Here is an 18,179-nt window from a genome sequence, read left to right on the forward strand (position 1 = left end):
AGGTCTTCCCTGAAAACCCGGTGTGCTCTCTACCCTCCCTGCACAGGCATCCCCCTCGGCTGAATGTGTTGGTCTCTCATTCCTTCCTGCTTGCGTATCAGAAGAGCCCCCTCCAGGGGTGCCTGGCAAGTGCTGTGCCCACGTCTGCCCAGGACCCAGCTGTGTTGGGTGAAGCTCTCAGGTCCAGCTTGTGCCCTGACACACAGGAGAGAGCTGAAGGTGGGTGGCCCAGGCCAGGGCGTGAACTGTCTCCCATGATTTAGTCTTTGATGCGGCGCTGGGCCAGAAGCTCAACTGAGTGCAGTGCGGGTGGATTCCCTCAGCAGCCTGTGTGTTGTGTAAAATAAATTGGACTTGAAACAAGACCACCGCGAGGTTTTCTTCTGTGCAGCCCTAGGCACACCCAGTCTTCCTGGGGCCTCTGCCCCGGGCCAGGACTGGCCTAGGGCAAGACTGCCCCACACTGGAGGGTGGAACTTTGGACACGAAGGACCCTCAAGAAGCAGGTTTCTGCGCCCGAAACCCCGGAATATGCTGTGCTTTGTGCCTTCTACAGAACCAGAAGAGGGCCCTGAGTTCCCATCCATCTTCACACTCGGCATCAGCCTTTGACGTCTGGAAACTGAAAAGCAGGCCAGGGCCAGTGCACACCTTCCCTGTTCTCGTTCATGTATGGCACCGCTGGCCGACTCCACACGGGGATCTCCTGGGGGGTCCTTCGTGTGCAGCGGCCTCACTCCTGGGAGCCCCGTACCCCCGCATGGTCTCTGGTGAGGCCCTGGTGGTTCCTGTCGGGTTTAGGGTTTAGGATTAGCATTTGCAAAGCGACAGGATGGGAGGCCAGAGGGCGAGGGCTCCCAGCGTCCCCACATGGCTGCCACCAGGTATCTCTGGCCAGCTCCTCCTGGCTCCCGCGCTGCAGCGCCCTTGCCCCCGCAGGCTGTGGTGCGCTAACCCCACCTGAGGCCTGCTCCAGTCCGAGACTGAAGGCCTGTTCAGATTTGCATAATTGGGGTCAAAAGTTGAGCCCTGAAACCACACCCGGTGCAGTTTTATGGGTGTCTTAAATATTTTGAACAGTGGGAATACAGGATCCTTAGCTTTCTGTAATGGGCCGACATAACTGTGGTCCCTTGTCTTATCTGGGAGTTCAAAACAAGGGTGGTGGGGAGACTCCCCTCCTGGCGGAACCAGTGTTGAGCGGAAAGGACTAGAAGCTGACTTGGCAGCGAGCAGCTGTGAGCGCCTCCCTGCTCCTTTGGCCGATTCGTCCTCATGGCTCCAGGTGGGCCCAGGAGTACCCGGGTCACCATGGGGCAGTGGCTTCAGAAGCGTCATCTCTCAGGATCACCTCAGGGGCACTTGGCCAGCTCTTCTCCAGCAGGGGCACGTGCTGAGCTCCCTGGTGCAGCCAGGTGTTCAGGAGGCCTCGGCGGGTGGGTGGCACTTGAACTGGCCCCGAGGGCCCTGCCCGCTGCCATGGGTGTGACCTCACTTCAGGCTTCTGTGGTCACTTGACCGAAAAGCTGATCAGAAAGGGGAAGGCTCTTAGCACTGCCTGTTCCCTGGTGGGGACACCTGTCTGGTGCGTCCGGATGTGTGGGTGGCACTGCCGACAGGTGAGGCTGCAGGCGTAGCCCCCCTGGAGGGCTGCAGCTCGTGTTTGCATTGTGCTGGCCTCCCTGCCAACCCCTGAGGGCTGCAGCTCATGTTGGTGGTGTCGGGCTTTGGCGGCCGGTTTGGGCACTTTGTCTCGAGTGTGGGGCAGGCAGGGCTCTTTCCTCACGCTCTCGGCTGAGCTGGTTGGGAGAGGCTCGGGCAGGGCTGAGAAGCCGGAGCGCAGGCAGCAGCGTCCCTGCCCCCACAGGCTCTGCGGCTCTGGCCCTTGTCCAGAAGATGGACCCCGTTGTGTGGCCGGTTCGGTCTTCCCTCCTGCTCTTGGAGGAAGGAATGGAAAGATCTTGTTGGCTTCAATGCAGTTGTCTATTATCAGAGATTTTCTTTCAGAGGAGCTTGTAACTAATTAAATGGGATTCCCAGGAAAAAGATACTTTTGAATCAACCAAGTTGAAAGAAAGATGACAGCAGCCCGGAGGAGGAAACTTCTTGTGCACTTTCTTATACAGAAAGCGTTTTGCTTTTGTTGCTAAAGATTTGATTTGAATGAAAGATGCTGATCAGAACCAATGGGGATCAGACAGACAAGCTCCCAGCATGGAGTGGCTGCCACGGCCGTGATGAAAACAGCAGCGCCCCTTCAGTGTGGAACCGCGGGAGACGCAGAACGCAACGCAGGGTGGTGGATTCCTGTGCAGAGCTCTGCCTGCCCCACGGGCCTGGGTTCTGCTTTGTCTGCTGAAGCCCAGTTTATTGAACCACTTGGTGGCCAGGCAGCCGCCACAGGGCGTGAGCAGCCGGCATGAAAGCCCAGGGCCTCTGTCTCCCGGGAGCGGCTGGCACAGCGCGGCTGGGACACGCCATACTCGGTGCCACATTCACCTCCAGTTCCTCGGTGTGGTGAGCTGCTGGCTGTTAGGAAGGCTTTCCCTCGGCTCCGGCCCTCCCACACGGCCCCCGGACCCCAGACTGCAGGGTGGGCGGGCATGTCAGGTGAGGCGTTCTGGCCGGCCCACTTGGCAGCAGGGCCACAGCTCCTCGCAGGGCTTTGGGGGATTTCGAAGGATGAATCACCTTGTTCCCCATTCTCCCCCTGCTGCCCATGCACGTCATGCTCTGTGTGAGGATGAACTGGAGGGACTGGCCGTGCACGGTGGCTTTTTTCGTGGTTGGGGCGGGGGGGTGTTGGGTGGAATGAACATCAAGGGAACTACCCATTGAGCTTAGAAATCCTTGCCAGGCAGTTAGTTTGTGTTTGTTTTTAGACGAGAGTAGTGTTGACTGCAATTTGACATCTGATTTTTTTTTAATTGAGTTGGTATAAGCAGGATGTCATTGGCTAGGTGACAGTTACAGAGTCACTGAGGGACCAAATGCCAAGATGCCTGTTGGTGAGAGAGACCCTCTCCAGAGTTTTCCAGAGGGGCCTCCTTCCACGTGACGTTCAGGACCCTTTCCGGGGCTTTCCAGAGGCGCCTCCTCCCACGTGACGTTCAGGTAACGAGGTGGGACCCCGCGCTGGACGTGGCGCTCGGGTGTTGGTGAGGAGGCGGCGCCGTGTGCTTGATGGCTTCCATCAGAGAAGAGTCTGCTCTCCTCCAGAAGGAGCAAGGGGTGGTGGTTCCCAGCCCAAAAGGAAAAGGGGCCGAGCTCTAGCTGTGATCACGACCTCAGCCTGCCTGCCTTTGTGCGTGGAAGGAACTTGCTAGTGACCGCTGCTCTCCTGGGCAGTGTAAGAGTGTTGTGTGGAGGCCCATCTCGTTTTCATAACCCAGATGGCTCCCAGCGCAGGTTGTGGTCACCTCCATTTCTCTCTCACGAGAGAGCTACAGCAATGCCGTCCGGGGCCTGGCCACGCCTGGTCACTGGGGTCCTGAACAGTGGTGTCCCGAGGCACACAAGCAGTCCCTGCTGGACACTGACGCACTGTCAGCGCCAAGGGCCACAGTGCAGGTACCACAGCGACCCGCTTCCCTGAGTTCTGCTCATGCCCCTCATTTTCCTTGTGTCAACCTTCAGAGCCCTTCCAAGCCCCCACTGGCTGCAGCCCACCCAGGGACCCAGCTGTAGAGGCTGGACTCGGGCATCTCTGAGGTGTGAGAGGCACAGGTTTACAAAACTCTGGCTGGGAAGAAAGAGATTGAGTAACCACTCCCTGAGAAACAGAAACGGGGACATTTAATTACATGAACGCGCGCATTTAAAAACCGCCTGTGCACTCCTGGAGGGCAGAGCCTGCCTCTCTGGTGATTTTTGTGTCCCCCATTCACTTACAGGCTGTGACAAACCCCGTGCCACACTGCCTGCACTGCCGGGAGACTCAGGGCTGGGGGAGGCATGCCCCGGCCACCACTGGTGAGCCAGCGAGACTGAGGACCCCGCACGTGCTGACCCAGGGACGCCGCGGAACTCACTCGAGACTGAGGACCCCGCACGTGCTGACCCGGGGACGCCACGGAACTCACTCGAGACTGAGGACCCGGCGTGTGCTGACGCAGGGACGCCACGGAACTCACTCGAGATTCCTGCTCACAGCACGTTTCCTACTCGGAAGCCAGGAGAGCCTCCACGTGCCACCCAGCTTTGTCCATGTGTCCATCACACAGCTCTGCAGCAGAAGGAACTTCAGTAAAGACGCTGGTTTGTAATGAGACAAGACAAGCGTTCCAAAGTGTCACATGACATTGTTTATTACTAAAAGGAGCAGAATTTCTCTTTAATCTCGACAGTGTTCCTTGCTTTCGTAACAGTAGGATTTAAACTGTTACGTTCATTTAGGAAAACTATTTGATTTTCATTTTGTAAGTAACCAAGCTATCTTTCCAGCTTAAAAGCAAAGAAAAAAGGCTCAGGGTAACTTTTTAAACCACTTCGTCAATAAGAGAAGTTCTGTTTTTGTCACTGCACGGAATGATTGTACACAGTGTTAGCAGACAGTTCACATGCGCCGGTCCGACTTGGAAGGAAACGCAGGTTAACACCGTTTTCTGTCTGAGTTCACAGAGGTGTTTGCAGCAGGCTCAGTTGCTTCCACAGCTGGAACGAGGGTGCCTCTCCCACGTGGCTCCCCTGAGCCGAGAGGCCCCTGAGGGTTTTATCTCCACTGGGCTCTGGGGACGGGGTTTCTGTGGAAATGGCAGATGGTGCACATGAGCAGAGTCCTGCTAGAGAGGTCAGCTCAGCGTCCAGGAGGGGCTGCCATCGGCAGAGTGCCTGCGCCTGAGGCAGCCACAGACGTGCCTGGGAAGGTGCTGCCCGAGAAGTCTGCTCTGATGTGGCCGCACTTGGGCATGCGGGCTCCCCAGAGGCCCATGCGAGAAAGCCGGGGGTTCCCAGGCTGTGGGTGCAGGATGGGCCAGGCACCACCCTGCAGGGCCTACCCCCCTGCCCCCGCACCCTCACACCCATCTTCCTCTCTCAGCCTGACCCCAGGGCCTGGGAGTCCCCGGCAGACAGGCCCTCCTTGCCCAGCGGTGGCCGCCCTTTATGGACTGGGCGCCTGGCAGAGCCGCTGTGGAGGAGGAGTTGGTCGTCATGGCCGGGGGAGGCAGCCCTTGGGCTGGGTGCCGTTGGTGGTCAAGGTTGAACCCATATTCGGTGGAATCTCCTGGTCTGTTCCACACACAATCGTGCGGGAAGCTCTGGGACCCGAAAGCTGTTATGATCTCGAGTCACAAGTTCTCACAGCAGCCTGGGGTCACCAGGGACTAGACCCAGCATTAGGCTTTTTAGGAGCTGCCTGGCTGCTGGGCTGAGCTTCATTGCAGGCCCAGGAAGATGACCAAGAAGGGCGGAGCAGAGCCCCGTCAGCCACTCCTTGGGCTGGAAGTGACTTCCTCAGTATGGATGGCAGCTGTTAACAAGCAGTGGTGGTTTGGCTGGAGGCCTCTGTGGGGCACAGACATGGCGTGAAGGATGGCAGATGGGCGTGCACGCTCGGGAGGACAGGCAGGTGGCATAGACCTGAGCAGGTGGCGTCGGCGCACGAGAAGGGTGTGTCTGAGACAGGATGTTTATCCCAAAGGCCAGGAGTGGACGAGGCGGACGAGTGGCCGTGAGGTAGGCGCGTGAGGTTGGCGCGTGAGGTTGGCTGGTCTGCTCCGCCACCCCAGAAACCCAGCGGCCTGGGCCTAGCATCCAGACACACATGGAGTGAGCTCATGCCCACGCCGTGACCTGTCCCCGTCACGGGGCCGCTTGCTTCTCCCAGGCTTGGGAATAAGCCGGCACAGAACGCTGTGGCTGCATTCACTGCTCAGGCACTTCTGCTGGGGGTTCATGAAGAAACAGACTTAGAAAGCGTTTATTTGTTCCTGACGGGTGGGCCGAAGTTTGGGAGGAGCATTCAGCTTCTTTGCAGAGCTCGGCCTCGCCTGTCCTGAGCGCCCTGCAACCCTGCTGCTAGTCTGGGGTGCTGAGGGCCTCGGCTCTGGGGGCGCTGACCGCCCCTCTGCAGCCGGCGCCAGGTGCTGGTCCCCGCATCGGGAGGCGCTGGCCTGCAGGGCCTTCGTGGTTTGCCGGAGACCCTTGTTCCGTCCCTTCCCAGCACCCACCCCCAGCCCGCTGTGCGTTCCGTAGTTCAATTTTCCAGGCAGGGGACGTGTGGTGAAAATACAGCCTGGCTTTGTTTCTTTTCAGCGATGGCAGCCGCACTTTTCCTCGCTTGTTTTGAAGGCCAAGCCGGCGGCCTCCTCGGCAGCTGGGGACAGTTGCTTCCTCAGCTTCTGTGTGCTGACTGCCTCACCTGACACACAGCCTGGGCGTGAGAGAAGCCAACCAGGTGCCTGAGCTGACTGACTCCCTCCTCCCTCCTACCTCCAGTCTCCTCTCTTCCTCCATCCTCCTCCCTCCAGTCTCCTCCATCCGCCCTCCTCCCTCTGCCTTATCTGGAATCGGGGTCCTGGTCCTGGGCTAGAGGCAGACCCTGGCCCGGGAGAGGTTCTCAAGGCACTGCGGGAGGGCAGCGTCATGATGTCCTGAAGCTTGCCGCGTCCGGTGCTGTCAGCCGGCTGAAGGGAGAGACTGTCACAGCACCCGCAGCTATGGAAGGTGACGTCCGAAAATCTGTTAGGCACCTTGATGTCAGGTTTCCAAGACCAAAGGCAAGAATAGTCGGACCAAACTTAGGAAGAGTCAGAGAAACTGAGCGTGACCTAGAAGAGGCAGATGGCCCTTCCCCTCCTCTCCTGCTGATTGTTCTGTCGCACACACGACGTGAAATCCACACTGGCCTGTGAAGACTGAGGGCAGGTCTTGGATGTGCCGCCCTCACATGGCCCAGGAGCGCCAGCAGCTTGCGGGCCACCACAGGCCCCAGGGCCTCTTTACTCTCACGGGTTCAGTGGATGACAAAACTTCCCGGGGAAGGAGTAAAGGACGATCAAAAACCTGAACTGAAAAAGTATGAAAAACATTTCATTTCCCTCGGGTTCTCCCCACTAGGTCTGCAGTGCCTTGGGGGTGACTGATGGCCCTCAGTGAGACCGGGTGGCCGTGTGGTTCTGAAAGTGAAAAGGAGCAAGTGTGGTTAGAGCCAGGGGCGTGGTTAGAGCCTGGAGTGTGGACACCCCGTGGACCGCTGGCCCATGGCCTGGCTTGGGGCCTCGCAGGGGAGCGAGTTGAGTGCATGTGGGGAGGGCCTGTCATTCTACGATGTGTATCTTTCTGTTTTTTGTTTTTGAGACGGACTCGCTGTGTCACCCAGGCTGGCGTGCAGTGGCACGATCTTGGCTCACTGCAACCTCCGCCTCCCAGGTTCAAGCGATTCTCCTGCCTCAGCCTCCCAAGTAGCTGGGACTACAGGCACTTGCTACGACGCCTGGCAAATTTTTGTATTTGTTTTAGTAGAGATGGGGTTTCACCATGTTGGTTAGGCTGGTCTCGATCTCTCCTGACCTTGTGATCCACCCGCCTCAGCCTCCCAAAGTGCTGGGATTACAGGCGTGAGCCACTGCGCCTGGCCCTGCCCAGCTTTTCTGCATCACCACCGTCGTGTCAGTTAGCTCGGCTCAGGCATTGCACACCTAATCTGTATATGTGGGAATCCTGTGAGCTAATGGTTCTAGATCCAAAAGAATGGATAAAGAGAATGTTTCAAGTTCCCGAAATTATCCAGGCACATCTTGTGTGCTACTGAACTTCAGAAAGCACCAGTCCATCCAGTGTGCAGAGTCTGGTAAACGGGCCAGCCGTGGGCACACACAGGCTCCCCAGAGGCCCCGGGGCAGACGGTCTTTTCCAGCTCTTTCAGGACAGGGCTAATCTGTTCCTAGGCCAGGGGTGGATCTGTTTTGCAGGTTTGCAAGGGTGGGGAGACGCCAGCTTGGCCCATGGGCTATCCATGCCCACCCCCCACAGACCATGCTGCCATCCGGAGGGGATGCCACTTTCTCCTGGCCTCTGGGATGCACAGGTAAAGCATGGAAGAAGCTGTTGGGGAGGAAAATGGCTCTCACCAGGCTGCTCTCGGGCTAATGAAAAGTCATCCAGTTCTCCATGCAGCAGCAGCCAGCCTGGCACACGCTGCCCTGCCCTGCCCGACTGTGGAGGTGAGCGGGTCCCCCCAGGCCTGGGTGGAAGGACTGCGTGCCTGTCAGGGAAGGCCGAGGCTCTGGACAGGTGGGAAGCAGCCTTCTCCTTAATCACCCCATGTGGAAACCAATTAAAGGTTCGAGTCTCTCAAACCCGGGGCATTTTAGCCTTGGTTGAAATCCTCCTGGAATTCCCAGGGAAGTGGCTTTGCCCTCTGCCCTTGCCGCTGGAAGGCAAGGGGCCGGCCTCGGCTTGGTTTTCTAGGTTGTGTTATGGCAGCAGCTGACGGCCCCTAGGCCTGGATCCACACGGCTTCGCTCAGGGACACCTGCCTCCGTGCGTGTCTCATGGTGTGAACGTGTCTCCTGCTCACAGGTGCCATTCTGTGTCATGCAGTTACTGGAATGTACAAAAGCAGCTGTGATGTTTGCAGAGAGTTGCAGACAATTACAAAACCCATCTCCCAGCATGCGTGATGGTGAGAGCTGCAAAGAGCAGGAGTCTTTATTTGGTTCACTTCCGGTCTGCAGCAACCACTTGATATTAAAAAACGGAAAAGATGTACAAAAAGATGTCACATCCCTTTAGAAAGCGACATCATCAGAAACGTATGTGACCTTCAGTCCTCCCTCCCTCTCCTGTGCCCCCCCCCCAAACCAGGCTGCGAGAAGGAACGGGGAGTGAACGTATAACAACGGAAAACAATAAAACTGAATTTAACTGGAACATGCTCTAATCTTTAGTTTATTTCTGGTTAAAAATATAGCAATCCAGTGCAGTGTAGTAAAGAAGTCTGCTCGAAAGGTAGCAGAGAAACAGCTAAACATAAGCAAAGCAAGGCAGAGTCCATAAGACAGGCTGGCCCCAAGGCGACCGGATGGGGAATCCCTGCAGTGCCTCCCCGGGCACAGGAGTCCTGCATGTGGCCGTGCCCGGACCCCTCAGGCACGTCCATGCACACGAGGGCCAGGGGGCACTCGGACATCCTGGCAAACCTTGTTCTTTTGTTTGGGTGATGGAGTGACCCTGGTGGAGAAGGCAGAAACATAAGGAACCTGTTTTTGTTGGACTGAAACAAGTTACATTGTACATTTTGGGGGGTTGGATATGCTACAATTTCTCAGGAAGTTTCAAGCCACTGGGTTTGAACCGCATTCCTGTCTTGGGACCAGGCCCACTCTGGTGTAGCACTGAGGCATCTGGAAGGAATATGCATATCTGTTAGGGGAAGTTGAGGCAGGCACAGTACAAAGATGTGAAAACCCGTGGAGGTCAGTAACCATGAGAGAAGGCTTCCTTTAGGGCCCTTACTCCTGGGGACACGGAAGCCCATGCGTCCACCCTGCACACCAAGTGCACACACCCAGAGCCCCAGCGCGAGGCCGACTCCACGGCACAGCCCCTCGGCTTCCGTGCTTCGCTGAGCCCAGGCAGACTGGAGTGGGCCCCGGCTTCCCTGGGGTCTGGTGGGGGAAACGGCCGAATGGGGCCCACGGTGAGTGGGCAGCAGAAGAAAAGGGCTTTGCTTTAAAACTCGGTGTGGGGAGTCGGCTTCTCACGGAAGGCCGGGGGCAGTGCCGAGAAGAGGGAAGGACCTGCATCCGTCTCACGGGGAGGAGGTGGCCGACCCCTCCCCTCCCTCAGGTGTGCAGCACAGCTCTCACACAGAAAACGGCCGGGCTACTGCCCGCTGGGGTGGGCCACCCTGCCCCACGCCTCCCGCCCATACTTGTCACCCGTCTGTTCTAGACAGAGGAAGCAGTGAATCCACTTTTCCAAGCTCATGGCGACGGGAGCCAGCCCTGCTGCTCAGGGGGTGTGGGGCTGGGGCTCCGCCCCGGGCTGCCCTCCGTCCACACCCAAGGAGGGACATGTGACCATGAGGACGACGTCCACTGTTACCACTGACGTGCCGGGATCCCTTCTGTTTCCACGTGGAGCTGGAGGGGCTGCGTGCTGGCCTCCTTCTGCCATGCCACACAGCAGAGTGTTATACAAGCAAAGAATTTTGGCTAAAATCCAAAAAACATTACCCAGAAAAAAAGGCAAACTGTGAGTGATACCGAATCACGTGGTTCTTCTGTGAGAGGACTTGGGAGCCGCTGGGCTGTCCGAGTTGCGGTCTTTCCCTTCTTGTGGTTTTGCTTTTAATGTCCCCTTTTCCTACCCTTTCTCTATTTTTGCTACCGCGACAGTCTCATCAGATGAAAAAGTTAATAAACAGAATGGCGACTCCGATGTTGAGCAGGATCACCATGGCCACCAGGATAGGAGCCGAGCCCTGGAAGAGAGCGAGGAGAAAGGTGAGTGACAGCCACGGGGGCTCTGCCTGGGCCACCACGCCTCCCAGCCACGTCTCTTCACCAAACTGGCAGACCCTGGGGGTGGAGGTGTGCAGGAGGATGTTTGAAACGGTTGGACACCAAAGGCCCACTGGAACCTGAGCCCCTCGAAGTCCAGACTGGGGAGGAAGCCACTGGCCTGTAAGTCTGAAGTTGTTGGTCTTGGAATTCCCTTGCAGCCCTGAGACCCTGAATACCAGCTCTCCCGGGGTCCCGTTGGAGAGAACCACCCCGGCCTCTCTGTAAGCAAACGTCTCAGTGCGTGCCGCGTGTGTGCCAGTCAGCAGGTTTCTCCTGCTCTGTGGAACTGGGACCTTGGAGCACTGTGATCAGAACCTCAGAAGCGCCTGCATGGCTGCCATAGCCCGTGTCAGATGCAGCCCAGCAGAGAGGGCCCTAGGACTCAGCAGAGGCCTCCCAAAGTCTGTGAGCACAGCTTCCTCAACAAACTCCTCATGCCAGCTAGCTCTGGAGGGCTGTGTCCAATTGCAGGCTGCCTCGGACTCAGGTCACGGTCCTGAGTGCTGCTGCCACCACCTCCCTGAAGTGGCTCACGAGTCCTCAGCCTCTACCAGAGCCCCAAGTGCCAGGCTCTCCCTTCAGCCACACAGCCCGGGCACTTGGACCAAGCTGCCACCTTCCCTGTGCTTGTTGGGGCCAGGCAGGACACGTCTCGCACCAGAGCCTCTTCCTGGGGCACCCTTCTGCAGTGATTCTTGCAGTCCCGCACCCCACTGTCTCAGGCTCACACCAGGCGGGGTGAGAGGCAGTGTGGCCCCTCTGGGAAGTCCCCCGCCCCTGGGAGGGCAGGGGTGGGTGCTGCCCTATACAGACAGTACCTGCTGCACAGGGAACGGGTGCCTCCTGGAAGATGCCCCCAGCCCAGGAATGGCAGGGGATACCCACTCCAGCCCCAAGAATGGCAGGGGGTACCCACTCCAGCCCCAGGAACGGCAGGGGGTACCCACTCCAGCCTTGCCCAGGGGCTCCTTCCAGAGGACACTTGCCCCTGATCCCCGCCCCTCCCCACACTCCGCATCTCACAGCTGCCTGGAAGGAGATGCAGACCCCACGCGGGAAAGGAGCTGCATGGGGACCTGCCCAAGGCAGGAGGCTGCTCAGAGAGCCCAGTCCATGGAGCCTCCACTCAAAACCTTGCGTGCACACACTCCCCGCAGCAGGAAGCAACAGTCACGAAGTGGAAGCAGAGCCAGCTGTCTGGTGGCGGATGAACGCAGCCAGCAAAACGGGCCATGCAGCAGCAGACGCCAGAGGGACGGGTACAGGAGTGAAGCCAGGCGCCAGGACCCTGCCAGAGGCAGAAAGCAGACAAGTCTGGGAGCTGGGGGAGGGGACAGCAAGTGCCTGCTTAATGGCCCTGAGGTTGAAGGTGATGGAGCTGATCTAGAGAGAACTGGAGGTAATGGTTGTACAACTCAGAATACACTCAAATCCCTGACCTGTACACGGTGGCCAGGTGAAGTGAACAGTACAAGCATTCTCTCTCAGTAGAGCTAAAGCCGCACAAAGAGCAGCAGAAGTCAGCTCTCCAGGGCCACCCCGTCAGAGCAGTGCCTGACACATGGGAGCTATGGGCTGACAGCGGCCGGCTCTGCTCTCACCGCGCAGGAGGGATGCAGACGAGGGGCCACTTCTCAGGGCCCCAGTGGGGTCACGGCCTTGCCAGGAGAATTCCCTCCGGGGACGTCAGCCTGTGGTCCCCTTGCCTAGCCTGGATGCCACATCCCGCAGGAGAGAAGCAGCCTCCTGCTGGACTGTCTAGCAGGGCCCTTTTGTCTCCCGCGTCAGTTTCACCCTTTCCCAGGCTGTGCTGTGCCCCCAGTGAAGCAACATCGTAGCCAACGTTGAAGGCCCTGATCCCAGTACCTAGGCTGGTCTTCCCTGGGCACCCGCTTGAGCATGTGGCCCAAAACAGCCATTGTCTGGGGCACTCGGAACCCATCACGCCCTCGCCCCTTCCCAGCCTTCCAGCCCCGTGGCAGAGGCCCTGCCTTGAGCAAGCTGCGGCCCCTCCTCCTCCTGGTCCAGTCCTGCCCACATCTGGGTGCCCACCTCCCCTCCCTGTGGTCTCCAGGAGCTGCCCCCACATGCCCTGGGCAGCACTGCTCATCGTGGCCCCATCTATGGCCTGGGCAGGCTCTAGCCACTCCTGCGTCAGCACGGTTTCTTCGGGAGGCCCCTGCCAACAGCCACTCGGCACGGCAGTGGCAACAGGTGGGAGTACTCGCCTCTGCGTGGCCCCAGCTGCTGGTTTTCCATTTGGATTCGGGGACAAGCAGCCAAGCAGCCTATCTCATTCCCGTTAAACGTGAAAGAAACACGTCCAGATGCCATCCTCAGGTCTACTCACAGCCCCACAGGGCTCTGCACCACACCTGGCAGGGGCCCCTCCTGCTGTGTCCTGGGTATCAGCTCCCAGGCCTAAGCGCCTCTCCTCACACTGGGGACTGGAGCCCGCATGCCCTGGAGACACTGGCTTGAGAAACTTTAAAATGGAATTTTTTTTTTTTGAGACGGAGTCTTGCTCTGTGCCCCAGGCTGGAATGCAGTGGCGCTATCTCGGCTCACTGCAAGCTCCGCCTCCCGGGTTCACGCCATTCTCCTGCCTCAGCCTCCTGAGTAGCTGGGACTACAGGCACCCGTCACCACGCCCGGCTAATTTTCTTGTATTTTTAGTAAAAATGGGGTTTCACCGTGTTAGCCAGGATGGTCTCGATCTCCTGACCTCGTGATCCACCCACCTCGGCCTCCCAAAGTGCTGGGATTACAGGCTTGAGCCACTGCGCCCGGCCTAAGATGGAATCTTGCTCTCGCCCAGGCTGGAGTGCAGTGGCATGATCTCAGCTCACCACGGCCTCCACTTCCTGCCAGGTTCAGGAGATTCTTGTGCCTCAGCATCCCAAGTAGCTGGGATTACAGGTGCATGCCACCATGCCCGGCTAATTTTTGTATTTTTAAGTGGAGACGGGGTTTCACCATGTTGGCCAGGCTGGTCTCGAACTCACAACCTCAGGTGATCCATCTGCCTCGGCCTCCCACAGTGCTGGGATTATAGGTGAGCCACCCTGTCTGGCCAAGAAACTTTTTGGAAAGAAGTTTGCTCAACAGACAAGCTGAACCCCAGTCAGCAATGGGCTTTGTAAACTGTACCCCTGGGGATGCAGCTCAGAGAGGAGGGTCCTCAGAGGGTGACGTCCTGCCCAGGGAGGCACCTGCAGCCGCAGCAGCACCAAGCCAACCCCCTCCACAACCTCCCAGCCCATCAGGGACCTGAGGCACAGATGGAAGTGGAGGTGTGGACACAACAAGGGCCTCCACTCAACCAAAGAGAAAGCTGGCCCGAGCCCTCTGCACCAGGGGCAGCGGCCTGAGCCCAGCTTTACGTGGCATCCTGGCCTCGGGCAGATACACTGTGAGTCTTGGGCCCTGTGACAACTTGGTCGGGCCAGGCCAGCCCGCAGGGGGGCAGAGAACAGCCAAGGGCCCAGCCCTGCCCACTGACGCCACCCCTCGTGCAAAGCCCCACCATCCCAGCTAGGAGGAAGGGCTGGGTGTTAGTCAGCCTGTAGTGGGGGAGCAGGATGGAGTGGGGTGGTCAGTGGCACCTCTTCTGCCACTGTCCTGTCCATGCTCTGGGCCGGGAAGCAGATATGCACGCTGTGGGCGAGGGCATGGCTGCCTGCAGGAGGGAGGCTCCTGTCTACCCAGCCATCCCCCTACCTTGGACCTCCACCATCAGGTCATATCTGTCATTTCACCAAGAGGGAAACTCAGCCAGGACCACAGAGTTCAGTCACCAGCAAAGCTGTAGGGAGAACCTGTGCTTCTGTCCCACGGGACTTTGCCCTGAATTGCCAGGGCCCTATGCAGGCCAGAATCCCAGGCCCATCTGTAGCCAGTGGTACCCAGGACCTCTGGCCTGTGAGCTCTGCAGCACGTGGCTGTTGGGGGGCTGGGAATGGAGGGGGATGGCCAGAAGACAGCCCCCCAGACCCTGCTGGTGGCCCAGGGAGACACTCCCGAGAGCTGCACCCCCGTGAGGGGTGACACTGAAGGCACCCAGCCCAGCCTGGCACCCAACTGCCCTGACACCTGTCCCGACATGGATGCCGGCTGGCACAGGCCCCTCCTGCTTCCCACGGATGGGGCCTGGAACAGTGCTTAGGAGTGACCACGCCTCTCCGCCCCATCTCCCCTCACAGACCTGGCAGGAAACACAGCTCCGAAGGTGTGGGGAGGGAGATGGGGAGGGAAACCTTGTTTGCACCAGCACCAGGTACCGCAGGGCAGCCGCCTCCAAGGAGCTCAGCTGGCTTCCTCCAGGGCGGATGGGATGCGATGCTGCGGCTGACGGGACCTCCCAGACCAGCCCCGGCTGGAGACCGGGCAGGACCAGGGCAGCCTGTAGCACCCTGGGTGTCCCACAGCGAACTCACCCCCGACGCCAGCTTGGCACCTGTCCCCAGCTTGTGCATTGACCCCAGGGAGGTTCATTTAAAAGCACCCAGAAGTGCCAGTGTATTAAGCAGGCTAAAAAGAGAACCCGTCCCTACACCTCCCACCCTGCCCACTGCTTGGCTGTTACTAAAATAACCGCGCGCGCACAGCCACGCACACGTCTCCGGCTGTGATGGGGAAAATCAGGTTGTAAGTGTGAGCTGGTATTTTGGTCCCAGCAGGAGCACAGGGGCTGTTCTCTGTAGGCATTTGGGGAAGGGGGAGGCCTTTTAGGAATCCGACAGCAGGACAGACAGACGACTGCAGTGGTGCCAAGGAGAAGCAGAAATGGGCATTGCCACCCGACAGGACGTGCCCCTTCAAAGGGGTGTCACGCTTTGACTCCTCTGGGGGTGGGACTGGCAGAAGAAAACCACAGCTCCCCTAGGTCACAGACAGGGACAGACACCGATGCCTGCTGCAGCATCAACAATAAACCTACCGATGGCCCCCCTGCCCGCCCCACGTGCCCTGAGCACCCCACGCAGACAACCCCCTGCGTCCTCACACCCAAGGGGCAAACGGGCTTGCAGCACTTCTTTTCAGCACCAAGCACTGCCTGGGCAGCCGTGGGCGAGCAGAGCCCTGCTGGGGTGAGGGCCTGGCCGTGCACAGATCCCACACATAGCCACCATCCCACAGCCCTTCATTCCCTATGGGAGCAGGGTGGGATTCGCACGGTGAGGGTCCCTTCAAGGGGGGGTCAGCCCTGTGTGAGGCACCAGGACCCCCAGCCTCACACTGAGCCTAGCCCAGGACCCCCAGCCTTGCACCGAGCCTAGCCCAGGGGACACTGTTCTTCCCTCCAAGTCACCTGCCCTAGAGGAGCGAATCGGGTGCTGGGTGAGGCTCAGGGGGGCCTCATGGGAGCTGGCCCCAACCTCAACACCCCCATGGGCGAGAGAAACCTGGACTGGCAGACCCCCCACCCCGGGGTGTCTGACCTGACTCCCAGCCCCAGGCCAGCCCCACCCCCAGCTATTTCTAGGTCTCTGGGTTCCTGTCCAGGACACAGGACACTCAAGTGGTCATCTCACCGTCCAAGGCCCAAGGCTACTGACCAGGGCACAGACTGCTGAGCAGCTGGGGTTGAGCAAGTTGCGGGAGTGCAGGCTCCCATGCTGCCTAGGTCAGGAGGTTCCTGTGCTTTCTGGACAGCCTGGGGGCAGCCCTCTCACGGAAAAAGGTGTGATACCTGCCCCCACCTGGCTTCCCACAGGGTGGTCCCAGCTTCCCAGATAAACTCCCAATGACCTGAGGGCTGCTGCTCCCAGCTGTACCCCAGCCCCACTCCACCCCTGGAGAGGAACAGGGGAGCAGCGACCGAGCTGCAAACTCAGGAAACCCCAGGTCAGCGGAGAGGCAGATGTCGCCTCCACTGGCATCAGCCCGGTGGCCGCCCACTCACCGTACTGGACTTGAGCTCATCCCCATTCTCCTCGTCGGACTCTAGAGCGACAGGCAAGGACTTCTGGGGCGGGGAGAAGGTCAAGTCCCAACGCAGCAGCCGGGGCTCGGCCCCGCCCAGCCGCAGGCTCGCCAGTTTCTGCACCGCGGGCTCCGCGGAGGAGGCCGGCCTGAAGTTCTCCTTGTTCTGGGCCTTGGACCGCAGTCTCTGCACCGCGAAGCCCCGGTCCTCGGGGCGGTGGTCGTCCCCCGAGCCCCGGCAGGCGCCGCCCTTGCCGTAGCGTCTTTTCTGGGGGTGCGTCTCCATCCTCAGCAGGGGCTTCATCTCCATCCGGTAGTTGCTCAGCTTCTCCTCCTGCAGCTCCAGCAGCCTGACGCCCGCGGGGCTGTGGTTGCTGACCCGGTGGTGGGAAGTCCACGTGAACACCGGGGGCGACTCCGTCCGCCGCTCCCGCGGCTTGGGGTTCCCGGGCTGCTTGCGGCCCGAACCTCGGGTGCGGAGGTCGTCCACGGGCAGGCCGCCGCGCAGGGCACCGGTGCGGACGCCCCTGGAGCCCCCAGCCTGCTCCTCGCCCCAACTGCTGCGGGCGCAGTCCCCGGCCCGGCCCTCCAGGAGCATCTGGATGTCCCCACCCCGCTCCTCGTCCACTGACACCTGCCGCGAGAAGTGGGCGACCTTGTTCCTGGCGGCGGGCGCAGGCGGCGGGGTGGCCGCGGGGCTGGCGGGGAAGCTCTGCAGGGGGCTGTCGTCGGGGGTCAGGTCGGAGGGGGTGGTGCCCTTGCGGTACAGCTCGGGGCTCTCCTGCTGCAGGGGTGTCCCGGTGGACAGCACCTCGATGTCATCACAGGAGGTCTGACGCTTGGGCCTCTGGTACTCCAGCCCTGTGTGGGGAAACAAGAGGACACCGGGGGTGTTACCCAGCACGCTCTGCAGCAAGGCTGCGGGTCCTGGGGCCAGGGCGCCAGGCGGACACTCTGGGCAGCAGAGGTGCTTCCCACTCACCGAAAGGCTGCAGGCAGGGGAAGGGAACTGGGGACCGTGGCTCCCAAAGCCCTCTGGGGGACCCCCGTAGTCCCCACCCCACAGACACTTGGAGGGAGGCTGGCTGGGCTCAGGCATGACAGGAGGGGCGGACAGCAGCTCCCAGGCCACCAGGGAGACCCAAGGCTCGGAAAGCGTGTGAGGACGCTGGGGTGTGGACTCAGGTCCCACCGACCCTGACTCGCCTGTCGTGAGGGTGAGAGGAAGCCCCTCACCCTGGCTGACCACCTGCCTGGGGAGGCCAAGCTGTCACAGCAAGGCTGCTGACACCCACACCGCCTGGGGCTGTGTCTCGGGGTGCTGGGACAGTCTTGCTGAGAAACAGCCAATGCCGGGGCCAGCGTGACAGCCCAGGAGCCGGCTTCCCTCCCCACCTTTAGAGGCTGATGGGGCTTCGAGTCCTAGGGCCGGGCTCCTCTTCCCCTGCAGGGAGTCAAGAAGCCCCTGGTCTCCAAAGAGCTGCAGAGGCAGGGGGCTCCTGGGAAGGGGAGGTCCCAGCAGGACCCAGGGGCCAACTCTGCAGCCAGCAGTGCCCCCGTCGTCTGCCGGTGGCAGCGCCAATCCCAAGGCCTGGATAGGGAGGGGCAGCATCGTAGGACTAGCCCCAAGACTTCTCCAGAGCTCCCAGCAGGAGCCGAGAACCAAGAACATGACTGGGATCTCATTTCCTGCCAACGCAGGGACACGGGAGCCGTGCCCCACTGTATTCCATTAGGAGAAGC

General features: G+C 59.9%; 4 protein-coding genes across 9 annotated transcripts in view; 3 read left to right on the forward strand and 1 right to left on the reverse strand.

The window, feature by feature from the left end:
* The window catches only part of KLHDC4 (kelch domain containing 4), a 57,724-nt gene extending 57,359 nt beyond the window's left edge, over positions 1-365 (forward strand). For all 6 annotated transcript variants that reach the window (XM_031658037.1, XM_031658036.1, XM_031658038.1 and 3 more), the window contains one exon: positions 47-365. The gene's annotated coding sequence lies outside the window, so the exon portion shown is untranslated. The remainder of the gene's footprint in view (positions 1-46) is intronic.
* Positions 103-8,874, forward strand: LOC103880604. Its single transcript, XM_017953653.3, is given in 8 exon segments — positions 103-219; positions 557-5,174; positions 5,176-5,285; positions 5,287-5,345; positions 5,348-5,402; positions 5,404-5,508; positions 5,510-5,676; positions 6,256-8,874. Coding segments are annotated over 6 exon segments (912 nt in total). The 5' UTR covers positions 103-219; positions 557-4,757; the 3' UTR covers position 5,676; positions 6,256-8,874.
* The window catches only part of JPH3 (junctophilin 3), a 109,496-nt gene continuing 100,180 nt past the window's right edge, over positions 8,864-18,179 (reverse strand). The window contains exons 4-5 of the mRNA XM_003917287.5: positions 16,417-17,297; positions 8,864-10,429 (exon numbers count right to left, since the gene is read on the reverse strand). Of these exons, the coding sequence (XP_003917336.2) occupies positions 10,349-10,429; positions 16,417-17,297 (962 nt within the window). The 3' untranslated portion in view covers positions 8,864-10,348. The remainder of the gene's footprint in view (positions 10,430-16,416; positions 17,298-18,179) is intronic.
* LOC103880605 (proline-rich receptor-like protein kinase PERK10) lies at positions 10,338-11,982 on the forward strand. Its single transcript, XM_017953652.3, is given in 3 exon segments — positions 10,338-10,451; positions 10,670-11,285; positions 11,287-11,982. Coding segments are annotated over 2 exon segments (1,056 nt in total). The 5' UTR covers positions 10,338-10,451; positions 10,670-10,841; the 3' UTR covers positions 11,899-11,982.

Source organism: Papio anubis, chromosome 18, assembly GCF_008728515.1.
Source record: "Papio anubis isolate 15944 chromosome 18, Panubis1.0, whole genome shotgun sequence".
Lineage (NCBI taxonomy): Eukaryota > Metazoa > Chordata > Mammalia > Primates > Cercopithecidae > Papio > Papio anubis.